At 46.4% G+C, this 22,617-nt stretch overlaps 1 protein-coding gene across 1 annotated transcript in view; it reads left to right on the top strand.

The window, feature by feature from the left end:
* The first annotated feature begins 7,426 nt into the window (after positions 1 to 7,426).
* Positions 7,427 to 22,617, top strand: part of LOC129841304 (C-type lectin domain family 4 member M-like) — a 50,294-nt gene continuing 35,103 nt past the window's right edge. The window contains exons 1-3 of the mRNA XM_055909512.1: positions 7,427 to 7,803; positions 8,988 to 9,083; positions 21,810 to 22,394. Coding sequence (XP_055765487.1) covers positions 7,701 to 7,803; positions 8,988 to 9,083; positions 21,810 to 22,394 — 784 coding nt within the window. The 5' untranslated portion in view covers positions 7,427 to 7,700. The remainder of the gene's footprint in view (positions 7,804 to 8,987; positions 9,084 to 21,809; positions 22,395 to 22,617) is intronic.

Here is a 22,617-nt window from a genome sequence, read left to right as displayed (position 1 = left end):
ATACTCTGCTCTAAAATGCTTGTATTCATTGTTTTTATTAGCAACATGTCATGTGATTTGGCATGCTTCCGCTAAGTTAATTAATCATTTTCTCTATTTTTTTCATGATCGATTATTATCATCAATCCCTTTTATAATAAGAAGAACAAAGGCACAGATTAATAAATAAAGAAACAAAGTCCTCTGACGTCTTCCAGCTTCCTGATTGAATGTGATTGGATTGTTAAAAAAGTGTGACCTGCAGTTGGACACAGAGGACAGAACAGGACTTAGAGGACACACACTATGTGCAGGCAGACACGCACACATACACGAACGCACGCACGTCTGTGAAGTTCCTCTTTTAAACCTCTGATAAAGATGCAGACTGTCACGTTCTGACCCTAGTTCTTTTGTATTTTCTTTGTTTTAGTGTTGGTCAGGACGTGAGTTGGGTGGGTTCTATGTTTTCTGTTTCTATGTGGGGTTTTCGTTTGGCCTGATATAGTTCTCAATCAGAGGCAGGTGTTTGTCATTGTCTCTTATTGGGAGCCAAATTTAGGTAGCCTGTTTTCTGTTGGGGTTGTGGGTGTTTGTTTCCGTGTGAGTGTTTGTTGCCACACGGTACTGTTTTCGGTTTCGTTCATGTTCACATTTATTGTTTTGTATTTCATAGTGTTCAGTTTATGTTTTAAAATAAACGTTATGGACACTTATCACGCTGCGCATTGGTCTTCCGATCCTTCAAACTTCTCCTCCTCAGATGAGGAGGACGACAGCTGTTACAGAAACACCCACCAAAACCGGACCAAGCAGTGTGGTAAAGGACAGCAGCAGCAGCGGCAAAGAACACAGGACTCCTGGACATGGGAGGAGATTTTAAACGGAGAAGGACCCTGGGCATAGGCTGGGGAATACCGCCGCCCCAAAGCAGAGCTAGAGGAAGCGAAAGCTGAGCGGCGGCGATATGAGGAGGCAGCAGGGCAGCGCGACAGGTACGAGAGGCACACGGGGAGTGTGGCTAAGCCAGGTAGCAGACCTGAGCTCACTCCTCATGCTTATTATAAGCAGTGCGTTACTGGTCAGGCACCGTGTTATGCGGTTAAGCGCACGGTGTCGCCACTAGATGACCATAGCCTGGTGCGCTATAGGGCAGCCCGCCGAAAGGCATCCAGCCAGGGTGTATGGTGCCTGCTCAGCGTGTCTGGTCTCCGGTACGCCGTTTCGGTCCAGGGTATCCTGCGCCGGCTGCGCTCCGCTCCTACCGGGCAAATGTAGGAGTGGAGCCTAAGGGAGAGGTGCGCGTAGTAGGCACTAGATCTCCAGTGCTTACCCACAGCCCGGTTCAACCTATGTCTGCACTCTGGAGGGTCAGGGCTAGAGTAGTTATCCAGGATGGGGGAGTGGTGCCAAGGCTGTGCACCAGAGCTCCAGTGCTCCCCCACAGCCCGGTCCTACAGGTGCCTCCTCCTAACACCAAGCCTCCTGTAGGTCTCCCCAGCCTGGTGGGTCCTGTGGCAGCCCCACGCACCAGGCTGTCTTTCCATCTCCTCCCTACAGGTGCGCCCGTCTGTCCAGCGCCGCCTGAGCTGCCCGTCTGTCCAGCGCCGCCTGAGCTGCCCGTCTGTCCAGCGCCGCCGGAGCCGCCTGTCTGTCCAGCGCCGTCTGAGCCGCCCGTCTGTCCAGCGCCGCCTGAGCCGCCCGTCTGTCCAGCGCCGCCTGAGCCGCCCGTCTGTCCAGCGCCGCCTGAGCCGCCCTTCTGTCCAGCGCCGCCTGAGCCGCCATTCTGTCCAGCGCCGCCTGAGCCGCTCGTCTTTCCAGCGCCGCCTGAGCCGCCCGTCTTTCCGGCGCCGCCTGAGCCGCCCGTCTGTCAGGTGCCGCCAGAGCCGCCCGCCAGTCAGGAGCCGCCAGAGCCGCCCGCCAGTCAGGAGCCGCCAGAGCCGCCCGCCAGTCAGGAGCCGCCAGAGCCGCCCGCCAGTCAGGAGCCGCCAGAGCCGCACGCCAGTCAGGATCCCCCAGAGCCGCCCGCCAGTCAGGAGCCGCCAGAGCTGCCCACCAGTCAGGAACCGCCAGAGCCGCCCGCCAGTCAGGAGCCGCCAGAGCTGCCTGTCAGTCCGGAGCTGTCCTTCAGTCCTGCGCTACCCCTCAGTCCTGAGCTGTCCTTCAAGCCTGAGCTACCCCTCAGTCCTGAGCTACCCCTCAGTCCTGAGCTGTCTCTCAGTCCTGAGCTGTCTCTCAGTCCTGAGCTGTCTCTCAGTCCTGAGCTGTCTCTCAGTCCTGAGCTGTCTCTCAGTCCTGAGCTGTCTCTCAGTTCGGAGGTGCCGCTCAGTCCGGAGCTGCCGCTCAGTCCGGAGCTGCCGCTCAGTCCGGAGCTGCCCCTCAGTCCGGAGCTGCCCCTCAGTCCGGATCTGCCCCTCAGTCCGGAGCTGCCCCTCAGTCCGGAGCTGCCCCTCAGTCTGGAGCTGCCCCTCATTCCGGAGCTGCCCCTCAGTCCTGAGCTGCCCCTCAGTCCTGAGCTGCCCCTCAATCCTGAGCTGCCCCTCAGTCCTGAGCTGCCCCTCAGTCCGGAGATGCCCTTCAGTCCTGAGCTGCCCCTCAGTCCAGAGGCGCCCATCAGTTCAGTGGGGCCCTTTAGTAGGGTTGCCAGTCCTACGTTGGCGGCGAGGGTCGCCGTTCCTAGGAGGTCACAGAAGCGGACTAAAACTATGGTGGAGTGGGGTCCACGTCCAGCGCCAGAGCCGACCACCGCGGACAGAAGCCCACCCAGACCCTCCCCTATAGGTTCAGGTTTAGCGGCCGGAGTCCCCACCTTGGGGGGGGGGGGGGGGACACTTTCACGTTCTGACCCTAGTTCTTTTGTATTTTCTTTGTTGTAGTGTTGGTCAGGACGTGGGTTCTATGTTTTCTGTTTCTATGTGGGGTTTTCGTTTGGCCTGATATGGTTCTCAATCAGAGGCAGGTGTTTGTCATTGTCTCTTATTGGGAGCCAAATTTAGGTAGCCTGTTTTCTGTTGGGGTTGTGGGTGTTTGTTTCCGTGTGAGTGTTTGTTGCCACACGGTACTGTTTTCGGTTTCGTTCATGTTCACATTTATTGTTTTGTATTTCATAGTGTTCAGTTTATGTTTTAAAATAAACGTTATGGACACTTACCACGCTGCGCATTGGTCTTCCGATCCTTCAAACTTCAGCCGAGGACGACAGCCGTTACACAGACAGATTTCTTACACACACTTCTGAATATTTTCTCACACTGATGTCACACACACGCATACAGCATAGATAGGACAAAAGGCCCCTATATGGCCATCGATGGCCAGTCACAGTCTTAAGTATCCAGTCACCTTCAAGCAGGACGTCATATTTTGCATATTGTGGCATTGTTCATAATAAAGTGACGTCATGGCTTGCACTCTACATTCTATCAACTGAAGTGCACCACAGACAGACATCAGAGAGGTACCAGTGGAGACGCACATCAGAGTAACTACTCAACTACTAGTCACTGAAGTTAGAATCATACAGTAGATATTACCATTAGGAGTCAGTTAGAAAGGTAATCATACAGTAGATATTACCATTAGGAGACAGTTAGAAAGGTAATCATACAGTAGATATTACCATTAGGAGTCAGTTAGAACGGTAATCATACAGTAGATATTACCATTAGGAGTCAGTTAGAAAGGTAATCACACAGTAGATATTACCATTAGGAGTCAGTTAGAAAGGTAATCATACAGTAGATATCACCATTAGGAGTCAGGTAGAAAGGTAATCATACAGTAGATATTACCATTAGGAGTCAGTTAGAAAGGTAATCATACAGTAGATATTACCATTAGGAGTCAGTTAGAAAGGTAATCATACAGTAGATATTACCATTAGGAGTCAGTTAGAAAGGTAATCATACAGTAGATATTACCATTAGGAGTCAGTTAGAAAGGTAATCATACAGTAGATATTACCATTAGGAGTCAGTTAGAAAGGTAATCATACAGTAGATATTACCATTAGGAGTCAGTTAGAAAGGTAATCATACAGTAGATATAACCATTAGGAGTCAGTTAGAAAGGTAATCATACAGTAGATATTACCATTAGGAGTCAGTTAGAAAAGTAATTGTAATGTTAAGATGAATGACTGAGTCAACAAACAGGTTGTTGAAGAAAACAAGGTTATTGAAGGAAACCAGAACACAGCAATGAAGAGAGTGAAAAGTGAGACCCATCGCTCAGGTAAGAACTAAGGAATCTACTACAAACACACAAGGACAAAGACTTACACAAATACATGACACAAAAACACTGCAAGAAAAGGGATAAAAAGTATATTTTATATATATATATATATATATTATCTTTAAAGGACAATCAGCAGTTGAAACTAAAATAAAGCGTACTCCCCATCCCTGTTTGGATATATAAGTGAAATATAACCACTCTCAATTTCATAAACAGCGCTATGGATCCAAGAATTGACCATCCATTATATAAAAATGATAGTTTTGAGTCTATATGGTTACTTTGTTTACAAACAATGTATGAAAACAAGTATATTTTGGGTTCTGATGGGGTACAACAGTTAAAGAAACTCATGAGGCATTTATAAATTATATTGTTCAAGAATCAATCGGGACATAGCATAAATGTTTAAGACAAAAAAAATGTATCTATCAACTGCAGATTTCACTTTAAATATGCAAATAGATGCCTTTTGTTTTTTATATATTTAGGACTAGCATATTACTTGCCAGCCATTCTAAAACTGTCTGAAGCTCTTTGTTAAGTGTTGCAGTGATTTCCCTTGCTGTGGTAGCTGCCTTGTATAATGTTGAATCATCAGCATACATTGACACACAGGCTTTACTCAGTGCTAGTGGTAGGTCCTTAGTAAAAGTAGAAAAAGTTAAGGGCCTAGAAAGCTGCTCTGGGGTATCCCAGACTACATGGTTTATGTTAGAGAGGCTTCCAATAAGATAAACAGTAGGTAAATAAGTCCCCTGTAAATATTCAATATGTTCATTAGTGATATAGAGCTGTAAGTGACATTTATAATAAGGTTGATGTGTCTGGTGTATGTGGGTGGAACTTCCGTTAGATATTTACCTGATTTGTTGGATATTTAACAGTTATTTACTTAACAAACAGTATGATATTTCTTTCCTGCTAATGCTGTGTTTTATGGTCTCCACTCTCGCACCCTGCAGCTAATCTGGGCGTATGGTTTTACTAGGAATAGCTTGAGCTAACAATTGATTGACTTGGTGATAAAACCTACAGCTGGCAATCCAGCGACATGATGTGGGGTGGTTGTAACTGGGATAGAGAGTACTAGAACAAAGGCCTCAATGGTCCTTAGACATCCTGGCATCTGGGAAATTAGGTCAGGGTCAGGGGTTAAGATAACACCAGGTGCAGATAAAGACAGGATGAGCCCAAAGTGGCTTATGGTGCCCCCCAATCTATATGGGAGGGGTGTAACCAAGCATTCTAGGTATTCGCTGTATAACTCTGCATTGTCTGTAACGGATAGGCTCTCAGCCTAACAGCAGTCAAGACTGTTGGGCTGACGGTTTCATTATTGCAGTAATTAATCGATATTAAATAAAGATGATTGTTTGAATAAATGACCAAATGTCTCTAAGTACTGAGTTTCCATGACAAACTTCCCCAATTAGACCTGGAAGTTACTCAGGAATCAGATAAAAAGGTGAAAATAAGTGTAAGAAGGGGACCAGCTACTGACCAGTTACAACACCCTGACTGAAGAGAGAGACCAGCTACAGACCAGTAGTAACACCCTGACTGAAGAGAGAGACCAGCTACAGACCAGTTACAACACCCTGACTGAAGAGAGAGACCAGCTACAGACCAGAAGTAACACCCTGACTGAAGAGAGACACCAGCTACTGACCAGTTACAACACCCTGACTGAAGAGAGACCAGCTACAGACCAGTAGTAACACCCTGACTGAAGAGAGAGACCAGCTACAGACCAGTTACAACACCCTGACTGAAGAGAGACACCAGCTACATAGGAAGAGAGAGGGTCTCATGAGAAGGTTCTCTCATCATTTGCTTAGTAAATGGTCATGACGTGATCATGAGAAAAGAGGTTTTCCATTTATAAGACCAACACAACTGCAGAGAGTGACCAGCTACAGACCAGCTACAAGAAACTGACTGAAGAGAGAGAGAGACCAGCTACAGGCCAGTTACCACACCCTGACTAAAGAGAGATACCAGATACAGACCAGATACAACAACCTTACTAAAGAGAGAGACCAGCTACAGACCAGCTACAAGAAACTGACTAAAGAGAGATACCAGATACAGACCAGATACAGCAACCTTACTAAAGAGAGAGACCAGCTACAGGCCAGTTACCACACCCTGACTAAAGAGAGAGACCAGATACAACAACCACTCTAAAGAGAGAGACCAGCTACAGACCAGTTACAACAACCTGACTAAAGAGAGATACCAGATACAGACCAGATACAGCAACCTTACTAAAGAGAGAGACCAGCTACAGACCAGGTACAACAGCCTGAAAAAAAGAGAGACCAGATACAGACCAGATACAACAACCTTACTAAAGAGAGAGACCAGCTACAGACCAGGTACAACAGCCTGAAAAAAAGAGAGAGACCAGATACAGACCAGATACAACACCCTGACTGAAGAGAGAGACCAGCTACATAGAGAGAGAGAGATGATCTCATGAGAAAGTTCTCTAATCGTTTACTTAATAAATGAACATGACGTCAATTGCACATGCCTCATATGCAGAAAACGTGTGTTTGTGTTGTTTAATAATAAGAGGTGCAGAATAATAAAAAGTAAAATGTTTTGTCTTGTAGAACAAACCTGTCCTGAAGGCTGGCAGAAGTTTGAATCCAGTTGGTACTTCCTGTCTACTGAGACTGAAACCTGGGAGGAGAGCAGAGAGGACTGTCTGGAGAGAGCAGCAGAACTGGTGATCATTAACAGTGATATGGAACAGGTGAGAGAGAGAGAATTTTAACAAAAGCACAGATTAATAAATAAAGGAACAATGTCCTTTAACATGGTCTACCAGATTCTTGATCAAATGTGATTGGATGTTTAAAGTGTGACCTGCAGTTGGACACAGACAGAGGGCAGAACAGAACGCATAAACACGCGCACTAACGCACGCACGTCTGTAAAGTTCCCCTTTTAAACCTCTGAGAAAGATGAAGACAGATTTCTTACAAACTTCTGAATATTTCCTCAAACTGATGTCACACACAGACACCACAGAGAGGAAAAAATTCCCCTATATGGGCATCGATTGCCAGTCATGGAGTGCAAGCCATAATGTCACTTCCTTATGAACAATGCCACACAGGCCTTGCGAAATACAGAATCCTGCTTGAAGGTGATTGGATACTTAAGACATTCTATCAACTGCAGTCGACCACAGACAGTCATCAGAGAGGTACCAATGGAGACGCATATCTGAGTAACTACTCAACTACTAGTCATCATACAGTAGATATTACCATTAGGAGTCAGTTAGAAAGGTAATCACACAGTAGATATTACCATTAGGAGTCAGTTAGAAAGGTAACTATACAGGAAGTTAATAGTATAAGTAAATGCTAAAATAATTGATACTACAAGAAGAGGTCAAATAGACTGAATTAGTTGATTCATTGATTGATTGGTGTAATCATTGATATTCGCTACATTTAGTTAAGATGGCCAACTACGTCAACAAACAGGTGATTGAATTAAATGAAGTTATTGAAGAAAACCGGAACAGAGCAATGAGTAGCGTGAAGAGTGAGACCCAACTCTCAGGTAAGGACAAAGAATTCTGTGTATCTTATTCTCTCTCACACACACTGTAACACACACCTAACAATGCAGGCACGGACCGAATGCACACACACACTGTAACACACACTGTAACACACACACACACACACACACACACACACACACACACACATACACACACACACACACACACACACACACACTAATACCACATCATAGAAAAACACTTGTACAAGTTTTATTGTTCTGTCTTCTGGGTGGTTCAGTTGGTACAGAACCTGGGATTTACAACCTGCTGGGGTCACAAACACTAAAATGTATCAATTCAATGTATTTTTTTACTTCAGTTATTGAAACTATTAGGAACTTTTTAAATACGATCATTTGAAAATAACTTTTTTAAACAACAACACAGTGGACACCCCGCCGGGATTGTAAAAATGTAACCACTCTCAAATTCATAGAGAGAGCTACAGTATGTTTTCAAGGACTGACCATCCACGAGATCAAAATGACAGTTTCAACCATCTGAGGCTACACAGTGTTTGTTTACAATTCCATGGTAGAACAAGCTTATATTTTGGGTCCTGATGGGGTTAGAAAGTTAAACTAAGTTCATAGAGCATTTAACTTTTAAGTTACATTCCTCAGAATCAATGGGGAAATATCATTCATTTAAATGTAAAAAAAAATATGTGATATAGCAATCGCAGATTGCCCATTTAAATCATGCTACAGCAATCGCAGATTTCCCCTTTAAATCACGCTAAAGCTACATGTAATTTCTTCATACAGTAGCTTCCTGTTTTCAGAATTGAGATGACAGCACTCTTGAGCAAACTCTTGCTGCCAACCCTAAATCGGGGGAAAACCAATGGCGCAATGGAAATGTTTGTTTCTCAAAGTTGTAATCACAATCGTTAGTGATGTAGGAGTATGTGTGTTGTGTTTTAATCATAGTCATTAGTGATGTAGGATGATGTGTGTTGTGTTTTAATCATATTCATTAGTGAAGTGGGATGATGGTGTGTGTGTGTGTGTGTGTGTGTGTGTGTGTGTGTGTGTGTGTGTGTGTGTGTGTGTGTGTGTGTGTGTGTGTGTGTGTGTGTGTGTGTGTGTGTGTGTGTGTGTGTGTGTGTGTGTGTGTGTGTGTGTGTGTGTGTGTGTGTGTGTGTGTGTGTGTGTGTATGTGTGTTTCTCTGCAGATGGAAGACTAAGACTCTACAGGCTGGCTGCTGTGTGTTTAGGAGTGCTGTGTGTTCTACAAGTCATTCTCAACATCTCCCTGAGACTGGCTTTCTGTGAGTGAGGCCCAAATGACACCCTATTAGTGGACTGGTCAATAGCAATGCATTAAATAGGGATTTGGGATGCTATTCCACGTGCATTCGGAAAGTATTCAGACCCCTTGACTTTTTCCACATTTTGTTACGTTACAGCCTTTCTCTAAAGATGTATTTTTCCTCATCAATCCACACACAATAGCCAATAACGACAAAGAAAAAACATGTTTTTAAAATGTTTTGCAATTTATTAACAATGAAAAACTGAAGTACCTTTGGCAGCGATTACACCCTCAATTCTTCTTTGGCATGGCATTCAGGCCAAAAAGTTCATTCTTGGTTTTATCAGAGCAGAGAATCTTGTTTCTCATGGTCTGAGAGTCCTTCAGTTGTCTTATGGCAAGCTCCAAAAGGGCTGCCAAGTGCCTTTTACTGAGGAGTGGCTTCAGTCTGGTCACTCTACTGTAAAGGCCTGATTGGTGGAGTGCTGCAGAGATGATTGTCTTTCTGCAAGCTTCTCCGATTTCCACAGAGGAACTACGGAGCTCTGTCAGAATGACCATTGGGTTCTTGGTCACCTCCATGACCAAGGCCCTTCTCCCCCGATTGCTCAGTTTGGCCGGGCGGCCAACTCTAGGAAGAGTCTTGGTGGTTCTAAAACTTCTTCCATTTAAGAATGATGGAGGCCACTGTGTTCTTGGGGACCTTACAGTGCCGCAGAAATGTTTTGGTACCCTTCCCCAGATCTGTTCCTCGACACAATACTGTCTCTGAGTTCTAATAATTCCTTCGACCTCATGGCTTGGTTTTTGCTCTGACATGCACTGTCAACTGTGGGACCTTATATAACCAGGTGTGTGCCTTTCCAAATCATGTCCAATCAATTGAATTTACCACAAGTGGACTCCAATCCAGTTGTAGAAACAACTCAAGGATGAACAATGGAAACAGGATGCACCTGAGCTCAATTTTGAGTCTCATAGCAAAGGGTCTGAATACTTATGTAAATATGGTATTTCTGTTTTTATTTTCAATAAAATAAAATAAACAATTGTGTTAGTCACATGCGCCGAATATATCAAGTGTAGACCTTACAGTGATATGGTTACTTACGAGCCCTAACCAACAGGGCAGCTTCAAATACAGATAAGAATAAGAGATAAAAGTAACAAGTAATTAAAGAGCAGCAGTAAAAAATAGCAATATATACAGGTGTGTGCTGGTACAGAGTCAATGTGCGGGGGCACCGGTTAGTTGAGGTAGTATGTACATGTAGGTAGAGTTAATTAAAGTGACTATGTATAGATGACAACGGAGAGTGGCAGTGGTGTGGGAGGTGGGGGGGGGGCAATGTGAATAGTTGAGGTAGCCATTTGACTAGATGTTCAGGGGTCTTATGGCTTGGGGGTAGAAGCTGTTTAGAAGCCTCTTGGACCTAGACTTGGCGCTCCGGTACCGCTTGCAGTGAGGTAGCAGAGAGAACAGTCTATGACTAGGGTGGCTGGAGTCTGACAATTTTTAGGGCCTTCCTCTGACACCGCCTGGTATAGAGGTCCTGGATGGCAGGAAGCTTGGCCCCAGTGATGTACTAGTCTGGTCGCACTACCCTCTTTAGTGCCTTGCGGACGGAGGCCGAGCAGTTGCCACACCAGGCAGTGATGCAACTGGACAGGATGCTCTCGATAGTGCAGCTGGCCCCCTTGTTGAGGATCAGCTTGGCAGATGTGTAGTTGCCTACCCTTACCACCTGGGGGCAGCCTGTCAGGAAGTCCAGGATCCAGTTGCAGAGAGAGATGTTTAGTCCCAGGGTACTTCGCTTATTGATGAGTGTTGAGGGCACTGTGGTGTTGAATGCTGAGATGTAGTCAATGAATAGCATTCTCACATAGGTGTTCCTTTTGTCTATGTGGGAAAGGGCCGTGTGGAGTGCAATAGAGACAGCATCATCTGTGGATCTGTTGGGGCGGTATGCAAATTGGAGTGGGTCTAGGGTTTCTGGAATGATGGTGTTGATGTGAGCCATGACCAGCCTTTCAAAGTACTTCATGGCAACAGCCGTGAGTGCTATGGGTCGGTAGTCATTTCGGCAGGTTACCTTAGTGTTCTTGGGCACAGGCACCATGGTGGTCTACTTAAAACATGTTGGTATTACAGACTCGGACAGGGAGAGTGTCACGCCCTGACCATAGATTGCTTTGTATGTTTCTATTTTTAGTTTGGTCAGGGTGTGATGTGGGTGGGTATTCTATGTTGTAGGTCTAGGTTTTCCTTTTCTATGCGTTTGGCCTAGTATGGTTCTCAATCAGAGGCAGCTGTCTATCGTTGTCTCTAATTGAGAGCCATACTTAGCTAGCCTGTTTTCCCATTTTGAGTTGTGGGTGATTCTTTTCTTTTTAGTGTTTTTCGTCACCTTTCAGGACTGTTCGTTTGTTATTTTTGTTGTTTTGTTCAATGTTCAGTTGTTTTAATAAAATAATGAACACTTACCACGCTGCACCTTTGTCCCCCTCTCCTTCTCCCGTCGACAATCGTGACAGAGAGGTTGAAATGTCAGTGAAGACACTTGCTACACGTCCTGGTAATCCGTCTGGCCAGGCGGTCTTGTGAATGTTGACCTGTCTAAAGGTTTTACTCACATTGGCTACGGAGAGCATGATCACACAGTCTTCCGGTACAGCTAGTGCTCTCTTGCATGTTTCAGGGTATAGCGGGATTTCTCATAAGCTTCCGGGTTAGAGTCCCGCTCCTTGAAAGCGGCAGCTCTAGCCTTTAGCTCAGTGCGGATGCTGCCTGTAATCCATGGCTTCTGGTTGGGGTATGTACGTACGGTCTCTATGTGGACGACATCATCGATGCACTTATTGATGAAGCCAATGACAGATGAGGTGTACTCCTCAATGTCATTGGTGGAATCCCGGAAGATATTGCAGTCTGTGCTAGCAAAAGTCCTGTAGCTTAGCATCTGCTTCATCTGACCACTTTTTTATTGATCTAGTCACTGGTCCTTCCTGCTTTAATTTTTGCTTGTAAGCAGGAATCAGCAGGATGGAATTATGGTCAGATTTGCCAAATGGAGGGTGAGGGAGATGTTTGTATGCATCTCTGTGTGGAGTATAGGTGGTCCAAAGTTATTTTCCCTCTGGTTACACATTTAACATGCTGATAGAAATGTGGTAAAACTGATTTAAGTCTCCCTACATTAAAGTCCCCGGATACTAGGAGAGCATTCTCTGGATGAGTGTTTTCTTGTTTGCTTATGGCGGAATACAGCTCATTCAATGCTATTTTTGTGCCAGCCTCTGACTGTGATGGTATGTAAACAGCTACAAAGAATATAGCTGAAAACTCTCTCTGTAGGTAGTGTGGCCTGCAGCTTATCATGAGAAACTCTACATCAGGCGAGCAATAGCTTGATAGCTCGACTTCCTTAGATATAGTGCACCAGCTGTTGTTAACAAGAATACATAGCCCGCCGCCCTTTGTCTTACCAGATTCCGCAGTTCTATCCTGCTGGTACATCGTATAGCCAGCCAGCTGTATGTTGATATTGTTTTCGTTCAGCTATGACTCCGTGAAGCATAAGATGTTATACATTTACAAAAATTTGCAAAACCTGTTTTCATTTGTCATTATGAGAATTGTGTATGGATTGATGAGGGTAAAAAATATTTCAATCCATTTTAGAATAAGACTGTAACGTAACAAAATGTGGAAAAAGGAAAGGGCTCTGAATACTTTCTGAATGCACTGTATTGCATTACGTTTGACCAGGACCCATAGAACAGATATGTTTTTCATTATCACACTAGTTCTGTACTCACAAAGCAAGGATCACAATTCAGACTTGACGTTACTTAACTTGTGGGACCAGTAGTTTGTCAATATTGTTGACACACAAAAAAAATATTGATTTCATTATTACTGAAACAGGATCCAAGTGGTATGTATAAAGATCCAGTCAATTTGGAAAATTGGAGACCTCTTACACTTCAGTGTTGTGATGCAAAAATTCTAGCTAAATGCTTGGCACATAGAATTAAAAAGGTTTTGACAGATATTATTCATCCTAATCAGACAGGTTTTTTACATGGACGATACATTGGAGATAATGTAAGACCAGTACTGGAAACAATAGAATACTATGAAATGTCAGAAAAACCAGGCCTGCTTTTCATAGCTGATTTTGAAAAGGCTTTTGATAAATACAACTGGAGTTTATATATAAATCCTGGAATATTTCAGTTTTAGAGAATCTCTTATAAAATGGGTTAAAGTTATGTATAGTAACCCTAGGTGTAAAATAGTAAATAATTTGCTACATCTCAGAAAGTTTTAAACTGTCAAGATCAAAACAGGGTTGTCCACTATCGAGCATATCTATTTAGTATTGCCATCGAAATGTTAGCTGTTAAAATTAGATTCAACAACAGGGATTAGAAATCCATGGATTAAAAACAAAGGTGTCATTGTATGCTGATGATTCATGTTTTCTTTTAAAACCAGAATTAGAATCCTTCCACAGCCTCACACACAATCTAGATACTTTTTCTATCCTCTCTGTATTTAAACCAAATGATGATAAGTGTACTATATTATGTATTGGATCACAAAAAAATGCAACTTTTACATTATCGTGTAGTTTACCAATAAAATGGTCCGACGGGGATGTGGACATACTCGGTATACATATCCCGAAAGAAAGAAATGATCTCACTCCAATCAATAGAAAATTAATAGAAAGTTAGCAAAAATAGATAAGATCTTGTTACCATGGAAAGGAAAATACCTGTCTATTTGTGGGGAAATCATCCTGATTAACTCTTTAGTCATATCACAGTTTAACTATTTTCTTATGGTTTTGCCTACACCTAGTGACCTGCTTTTTTAAATTATATAAACAAAAAATATTCAATTTTATTTAGAATGGCAAGCCAGACAAAATTGAAAGGGCCTATTTATATAACGAACATCAATTTGGAGGGCAGAAATTATTAAATACAAAAGTTATACTTAAATCTGAAATGGTTCTCCAGCAAATTACTGTAGTAACAATGTCTCACTCCATGTTCAAGAATGGCCTTTTCCCTTTATTCAGATTGCAACTGCTCACTTCCGGTTATATTAAAGCGTAATCATCTCCATAATATCATTATTTTTTAATCAAGCCTTAGAAAGTTTGTTACATTTCAGTTTAATCCATCTGAAAAGAAAGAACAAATAAATCAATAAATATTGAGGTAAAACTCAAATATACTACCTGATTAAAAAAAACGTATTTTTCAATAAAATAAAAAATAAAAAAGGTATAATCTTTGTAAATGCTATCATGAATAGGACTGGTGGAGTTATGTCACACATGCCGATAACACAGACATATGGAAATGTCTGCTCTATCCAAATTTACATACCAACTGATTGCAGCATTGCCACAAAAATGGAAGAGGCAAGTTGAAGGGGGAAAAAGTAAAGAACTTGTCTGTGGCCCAGCATTAAAAACCAAAAATTGTTAAAGAAATTTGTGATAAATAAAATAAAAGGACCAAAAAATTGACAACTGTGTCATATAAATTACAAAATAGTAGGGAAGAGACAATCAATGTACCGATTCCATGGCACATGGTCAATGAATTGACACGCAAAACAACGCCGGATTTAAAAAATCTAATTTTTCAATTTAAATGATTATACAAAAAAATGTGCAACCAATAGAATGTTATTTATATGGGGGATACAATCATCCCAGCTCTGCAGATTTTGCTGCGAGGAGGCAGAGTCATTAGATAATGTCACACCCTGGCCTTAGTATTATTGGTTTTCCTTATTATTTTAGTTAGGTCAGGGTGTGACATGGTTAATGTTTATGTTTTGTTGGATTTGGGTGTTTATTTGGTAAAGGGGTTATGGGGTGTAATATATGGTTTTGTGTTGAGTGTAGAAGTCTAGCGTTGTCTATGTTGGTGAGTGATCTAGAAGAGTCTATGGTTACCTGAATGAGTTCCCAATTAGAGACAGCTGATTTCGGTTGTCTCTGATTGGGAGCCTTATTTAGGGTAGCCATAGGCTCTCATTAATTGTGGGTAATTGTCTATGTCAGAACGTTTGTAGCCTGTCTGTCTATACACAACGTTTGTAGCTTCACGGTCGTTTTGTTATTTTGTTTGTTTGTAATAGTGTTTTTTCGTTCCATGTTCATCTTCGTTCGTTTCATTAAAAGAGAAGATGTATTCTTATCCAGCTGCGCCTTGGTCCTCATTCTCTCCAGTACACGATCGTGACAGAATTACCCACCATAGGACCAAGCGGCATGGAAGGCGGCAACAGGACCTACCACCAAAGGATTTCTGGACATGGGAGGAGATACTGGATGGTAAGGGGCCGTGGGATCAACCTGGAGAATATCGCCTCCCTCGTGAAGAGCTGGAGGCAGCGAAAGCCGAGAGGAGGCGATATGAGGAGGCAGCACGGAGACAAGGCTGGAGACCCGTGAGTACAATCCAAAAATTTCTTGGGGGGGGCCTTAAAGGGAGTGTGGCGAAGTCAGGTAGGAAACCTGCGCCTACTCCCTGTACTTACCGTGGAGAGCGGGAGTACGGGCAGACACCGTGTTACGCAGTAGAGCGCACGGTGTCTCCTGTACGCGTGCATAGCCCGGTTCGGTACATTGCAGCTCCACGTATCGGCCGGGCTAGACTGAGCGTTGAGCCATATGTCATGAAGCCGGCCCAACGCATCTGGTCACCAGTGCGTCTCCTCGGGCCGGCGTACATGGCACCAGCCTTACGCATGGTGTCCCCGGTTCGCCTACATAGGCCGGTGCGGGTTATTCCACCTCCCCGCACTGGTCAGGCGACGGGGAGCATAGAACCAGGTAAGGTTGGGCAGGCTCGGCGTTCAAGGGAGCCAGTACGCCTGCACGGTCCGGTATTTCCGGCGCCACCTCCCCGCCCCAATCCAGTACCACCAGTGCCTCCTCCACGCACTAGCTATATGGTGCGTGTCTCCAGCCCTTTACCACCAGTGTCTAAACCACGCACCAAGCCTCCTGTGTGTCCCCAGAGTCCTGTGCGTCCTGTTGCTGCTCCCCGCACTAGCCCTGAGATGCGTGTCCCCAGCCCGGTGCCACCAGTCCCGGCACCACGCACCAGGCCTACAGTGCGCCTCAGCCGGCAGGAGTCTGCCGTCTGCACTACAATGACTGAACTGCCCGTCTGCCAAGCGCCATCTGAGCCATCCGTCTCCCCAGCGCCATCTGAGCCATCCGTCTCCCCAGCGCCATCTGAGCCATCCGTCTGCAATGAGCCTGCAAAGCCGCCCGTCTGCCATGAGCCTGCAAAGCCGCCCGTCTGCCATGAGCCCACTGAGCCGTCCGCCAGACAGGAGCCGCTAGAGCCGCCAGCCAGACAGGAGCCGCTAGAGCCGTCCGTCAGACAGGATCTGCCAGAGCCGCCAACCAGACAGGATCTGCCAGAGCCGCCAACCAGACAGGATCTGCCAGAGCCGCCAACCAGACAGGAGCAGCCAGATCAGTCAGCCAGCCATGAGCAGCCAGATCCGTCAGCTAGCCATGAGCAGCCAGATCCGTCAGCTAGCCATGAGCAGCCAGATCCGTCAGCTAGCCATGAGCAGCCAGATCCGTCAGCTAGCCATGAGCAGCCAGATCCGTCAGCTAGCCATGAGCAGCCAGATCCGTCAGCTAGCCATGAGCAGCCAGATCCGTCAGCTAGCCATGAGCAGCCAGATCCGTCAGCTAGCCATGAGCAGCCAGATCCGTCAGCTAGCCATGAGCAGCCAGATCCGTCAGCTAGCCATGAGCAGCCAGATCCGTCAGCTAGCCATGAGCAGCCAGATCCGTCAGCTAGCCATGAGCAGCCAGATCCGTCAGCTAGCCATGAGCAGCCAGATCCGTCAGCTAGCCATGAGCAGCCAGATCCGTCAGCTAGCCATGAGCAGCCAGATCCGTCAGCTAGCCATGAGCAGCCAGATCCGTCAGCTAGCCATGAGCAGCCAGATCCGTTAGCCAGCCATGAGCAGCCAGATCTGTCAGCCAGCCATGGGCTGTCCCTCAGTCCGGAGCTGCAGTCCCTCAGTCCGGAGCTGCAGTCCCTCAGTCCGGAGCTGCCATTCCTCAGTCCGGAGCTGCCCCCTACCCTGGAGCTGCCCCTTACCCTGGTGCTGCCCCTGACCCTGGTACTGCCCCTGACCCTGGTACTGCCCCTGACCCTAGTACTGCCCCTGACCCTAGTACTGCCCCTGACCCTGGTACTGCCTCTTACCCTGGTACTGCCGCTTAGTCCGGAACTGCCCCTGAATGCAATGGGGTTAAGGTGGAGGGGGGTCGTTTGGAGGAAGCCTAGGAGGTGTTTAGGTACTGTGGTGACGTGGGGACCGCGACCAGAGCCGGAGCCGCCACCGTGGATGGAAGCCCACCCAGACCCTCCCCTAGACTGTGTATGGTGCGCCCGGAGTTCGCGCCTCAAGGGGGGGGTTATGTCACACCCTGGCCTTAGTATTATTGGTTTTCCTTATTATTTTAGTTAGGTCAGGGTGTGACATGGTTAATGTTTATGTTTTGTTGGATTTGGGTGTTTATTTGGTAAAGGGGTTATGGGGTGTAATATATGGTTTTGTGTTGAGTGTAGAAGTCTAGCGTTGTCTATGTTGGTGAGTGATCTAGAAGAGTCTATGGTTACCTGAATGAGTTCCCAATTAGAGACAGCTGATTTCGGTTGTCTCTGATTGGGAGCCTTATTTAGGGTAGCCATAGGCTCTCATTAATTGTGGGTAATTGTCTATGTCAGAACGTTTGTAGCCTGTCTGTCTATACACAACGTTTGTAGCTTCACGGTCGTTTTGTTATTTTGTTTGTTTGTAATAGTGTTTTTTCGTTCCATGTTCATCTTCGTTCGTTTCATTAAAAGAGAAGATGTATTCTTATCCAGCTGCGCCTTGGTCCTCATTCTCTCCAGTACACGATCGTGACAGAATTACCCACCATAGGACCAAGCGGCATGGAAGGCGGCAACAGGACCTACCACCAAAGGATTTCTGGACATGGGAGGAGATACTGGATGGTAAGGGGCCGTGGGATCAACCTGGAGAATATCGCCTCCCTCGTGAAGAGCTGGAGGCAGCGAAAGCCGAGAGGAGGCGATATGAGGAGGCAGCACGGAGACAAGGCTGGAGACCCGTGAGTACAATCCAAAAATTTCTTGGGGGGGGCCTTAAAGGGAGTGTGGCGAAGTCAGGTAGGAAACCTGCGCCTACTCCCTGTACTTACCGTGGAGAGCGGGAGTACGGGCAGACACCGTGTTACGCAGTAGAGCGCACGGTGTCTCCTGTACGCGTGCATAGCCCGGTTCGGTACATTGCAGCTCCACGTATCGGCCGGGCTAGACTGAGCGTTGAGCCATATGTCATGAAGCCGGCCCAACGCATCTGGTCACCAGTGCGTCTCCTCGGGCCGGCGTACATGGCACCAGCCTTACGCATGGTGTCCCCGGTTCGCCTACATAGGCCGGTGCGGGTTATTCCACCTCCCCGCACTGGTCAGGCGACGGGGAGCATAGAACCAGGTAAGGTTGGGCAGGCTCGGCGTTCAAGGGAGCCAGTACGCCTGCACGGTCCGGTATTTCCGGCGCCACCTCCCCGCCCCAATCCAGTACCACCAGTGCCTCCTCCACGCACTAGCTATATGGTGCGTGTCTCCAGCCCTTTACCACCAGTGTCTAAACCACGCACCAAGCCTCCTGTGTGTCCCCAGAGTCCTGTGCGTCCTGTTGCTGCTCCCCGCACTAGCCCTGAGATGCGTGTCCCCAGCCCGGTGCCACCAGTCCCGGCACCACGCACCAGGCCTACAGTGCGCCTCAGCCGGCAGGAGTCTGCCGTCTGCACTACAATGACTGAACTGCCCGTCTGCCAAGCGCCATCTGAGCCATCCGTCTCCCCAGCGCCATCTGAGCCATCCGTCTCCCCAGCGCCATCTGAGCCATCCGTCTGCAATGAGCCTGCAAAGCCGCCCGTCTGCCATGAGCCTGCAAAGCCGCCCGTCTGCCATGAGCCCACTGAGCCGTCCGCCAGACAGGAGCCGCTAGAGCCGCCAGCCAGACAGGAGCCGCTAGAGCCGTCCGTCAGACAGGATCTGCCAGAGCCGCCAACCAGACAGGATCTGCCAGAGCCGCCAACCAGACAGGATCTGCCAGAGCCGCCAACCAGACAGGAGCAGCCAGATCAGTCAGCCAGCCATGAGCAGCCAGATCCGTCAGCTAGCCATGAGCAGCCAGATCCGTCAGCTAGCCATGAGCAGCCAGATCCGTCAGCTAGCCATGAGCAGCCAGATCCGTCAGCTAGCCATGAGCAGCCAGATCCGTCAGCTAGCCATGAGCAGCCAGATCCGTCAGCTAGCCATGAGCAGCCAGATCCGTCAGCTAGCCATGAGCAGCCAGATCCGTCAGCTAGCCATGAGCAGCCAGATCCGTCAGCTAGCCATGAGCAGCCAGATCCGTCAGCTAGCCATGAGCAGCCAGATCCGTCAGCTAGCCATGAGCAGCCAGATCCGTCAGCTAGCCATGAGCAGCCAGATCCGTCAGCTAGCCATGAGCAGCCAGATCCGTCAGCTAGCCATGAGCAGCCAGATCCGTCAGCTAGCCATGAGCAGCCAGATCCGTCAGCTAGCCATGAGCAGCCAGATCCGTTAGCCAGCCATGAGCAGCCAGATCTGTCAGCCAGCCATGGGCTGTCCCTCAGTCCGGAGCTGCAGTCCCTCAGTCCGGAGCTGCAGTCCCTCAGTCCGGAGCTGCCATTCCTCAGTCCGGAGCTGCCCCTTACCCTGGTGCTGCCCCTTACCCTGGTGCTGCCCCTGACCCTGGTACTGCCCCTGACCCTGGTACTGCCCCTGACCCTAGTACTGCCCCTGACCCTAGTACTGCCCCTGACCCTGGTACTGCCTCTTACCCTGGTACTGCCCCTTAGTCCGGAACTGCCCCTGAATGCAATGGGGTTAAGGTGGAGGGGGGTCGTTTGGAGGAAGCCTAGGAGGTGTTTAGGTACTGTGGTGACGTGGGGACCGCGACCAGAGCCGGAGCCGCCACCGTGGATGGAAGCCCACCCAGACCCTCCCCTAGACTGTGTATGGTGCGCCCGGAGTTCGCGCCTCAAGGGGGGGGTTATGTCACACCCTGGCCTTAGTATTATTGGTTTTCCTTATTATTTTAGTTAGGTCAGGGTGTGACATGGTTAATGTTTATGTTTTGTTGGATTTGGGTGTTTATTTGGTAAAGGGGTTATGGGGTGTAATATATGGTTTTGTGTTGAGTGTAGAAGTCTAGCGTTGTCTATGTTGGTGAGTGATCTAGAAGAGTCTATGGTTACCTGAATGAGTTCCCAATTAGAGACAGCTGATTTCGGTTGTCTCTGATTGGGAGCCTTATTTAGGGTAGCCATAGGCTCTCATTAATTGTGGGTAATTGTCTATGTCAGAACGTTTGTAGCCTGTCTGTCTATGCACAACGTTTGTAGCTTCACGGTCGTTTTGTTATTTTGTTTGTTTGTAATAGTGTTTTTTCGTTCCATGTTCATCTTCGTTCGTTTCATTAAAAGAGAAGATGTATTCTTATCCAGCTGCGCCTTGGTCCTCATTCTCTCCAGTACACGATCGTGACAGATAATTTATTTTGGTACTGTGTAGCTCGTTTTTGGTCACAGGTCCAGGAATGTCTGAATAATTGCAAAATTTACCTAGAACTAACACTGCAGATAGCAATACTGGGTGATTTGAAAAGTCAGGATCAATCGATCAATAATATAATTATTATTTTAGAAAAAATGTATCTTTAATTTACAATCTGTTGAAGCTATGAGAATAGAAAGGTTCAGTACTTGTGTGAAGCATCACAGCACAGTTGGAAAATATATTGCAAATAGAAATCCAAAATGGATGATGTTGAGAGATAGGTGGGAGGGATTGAATGGAGCTAAAGGGTGGGACTAATAACAAGAGAACCAATGTAAAACATACAGGGTCTGTAAAATGTATATAGGTTCAGAAATGTTGTGAAATAGCACAGTTACAAATGAAATCAAACTGGATGGACATCAGAAATAGAGGAAGGCCAGGACTGAAAACAAACTAAGTATAACTTTTGTCAAATAGATTCTGTCTAAAAAGTGTATACTGAAGGTAGAAGCCTAAGTGTTAATGTGTATTAGTTTACTTCAATTGGGGGAGGGGTGGTAGGGTCTGTGGGGAATAATAAAGGTGTATTATAAAATGTAAATATGTATATGTGTTTGTATGAGTACATGTATGAATGTTTATGTTTATATATATATGTGTATATAGGTATGTGTATGTATATATGTAGATAGATATATATTTACCAAAAACATATATGGGGGATTGGAAATGATGCAGACAATTACATTGATGGAAGCAACAATCTTTCCACAATAGTAAAGCTGATCCGCACCCCCACAAAAAATATATATATTATAATAATAATGTTGACATTGTCCATAGAGAATTGAGTAACTACAGTAACTGGTGCCCTTGGTCTTGTGTACGTCACTGAACATGGTGTACAATGTAAACACCACAACCAGGACTGTGTTCCAAATAGCACCCTATCCTCTTTAAAGGGCACTACTTTTGACCAGGGTACATAAGGCTTTGGTCCATGGTAGTGCACTATAGAAGGAATAGGGTGGCATTTGGAATGCATCACATGCAGGAACTTCTTTGTTTTTCAGCCAGTTCTAACGAAGAGAGAAACCAGTTAGAGACCTGTTATAACACCACCGGCCTTCCGCAAGACAGAGACCAGCCAGACACCAGTAGTCGTATCATTGACCTGTGTACAGACAGAGACCAGCTGCAGAGGGAGAGAGACCAGCTGCAGAGGGAGAGAGACCAGTTACTGAGGGACAGAGACCAGCCAGATACCAGTAGTCGTATTATTGACCTGTTTACAGACAGAGACCAGCTGCAGAAGGAGAGAGACCAGTGTCGGAATGACATGAACCAGCTAGAGAGGGAGAGAAACCAGTTACTGAGGGGCAGAGACCAGTCAGTTACCAGTAATGGTATCATTGACCTGTGTACAGACAGAGACCAGTTGCAGGAGGAGATAGACCAGTGTAGAAATAACATGAACCAGCTAGAGAGGGAGAGAAGCCAGTTACTGAGGGACAGAGACCAGTCAGAGAATACAGATAACAAAAACCAGTTACAGGAGCGTTACAATGCCCTGACTAAAGACAGGGACATGTTGAGAAACAGGGTCAGTGTTCTGACCAATGTGAAGGTGGCGCTGGAGAAGAGGCTGTCTGAGCATGGTAAGTAGTCAAGTCAGTCACTAGGGCTGTGTCCCTCTTCTCTACCTTTCATTCTCCCAAACTGTGAATTTGCAGCCTGACCTCAAAGATAGTAAACGTAAATCTGTGACATTCAGAATAGTATGATATGTTACATTTGGTATGGTTACATAAGATAGAAGGTTACTTAAGGCAAAAACAAAAGGAGGCAGGATGGGTGGCCATATTATGCAACCGTCTAGCA

Source organism: Salvelinus fontinalis, chromosome 42, assembly GCF_029448725.1.
Source record: "Salvelinus fontinalis isolate EN_2023a chromosome 42, ASM2944872v1, whole genome shotgun sequence".
In the NCBI taxonomy this organism is placed as follows: domain Eukaryota; kingdom Metazoa; phylum Chordata; class Actinopteri; order Salmoniformes; family Salmonidae; genus Salvelinus; species Salvelinus fontinalis.
This window is presented reverse-complemented; position numbering and strand designations above follow the sequence as displayed.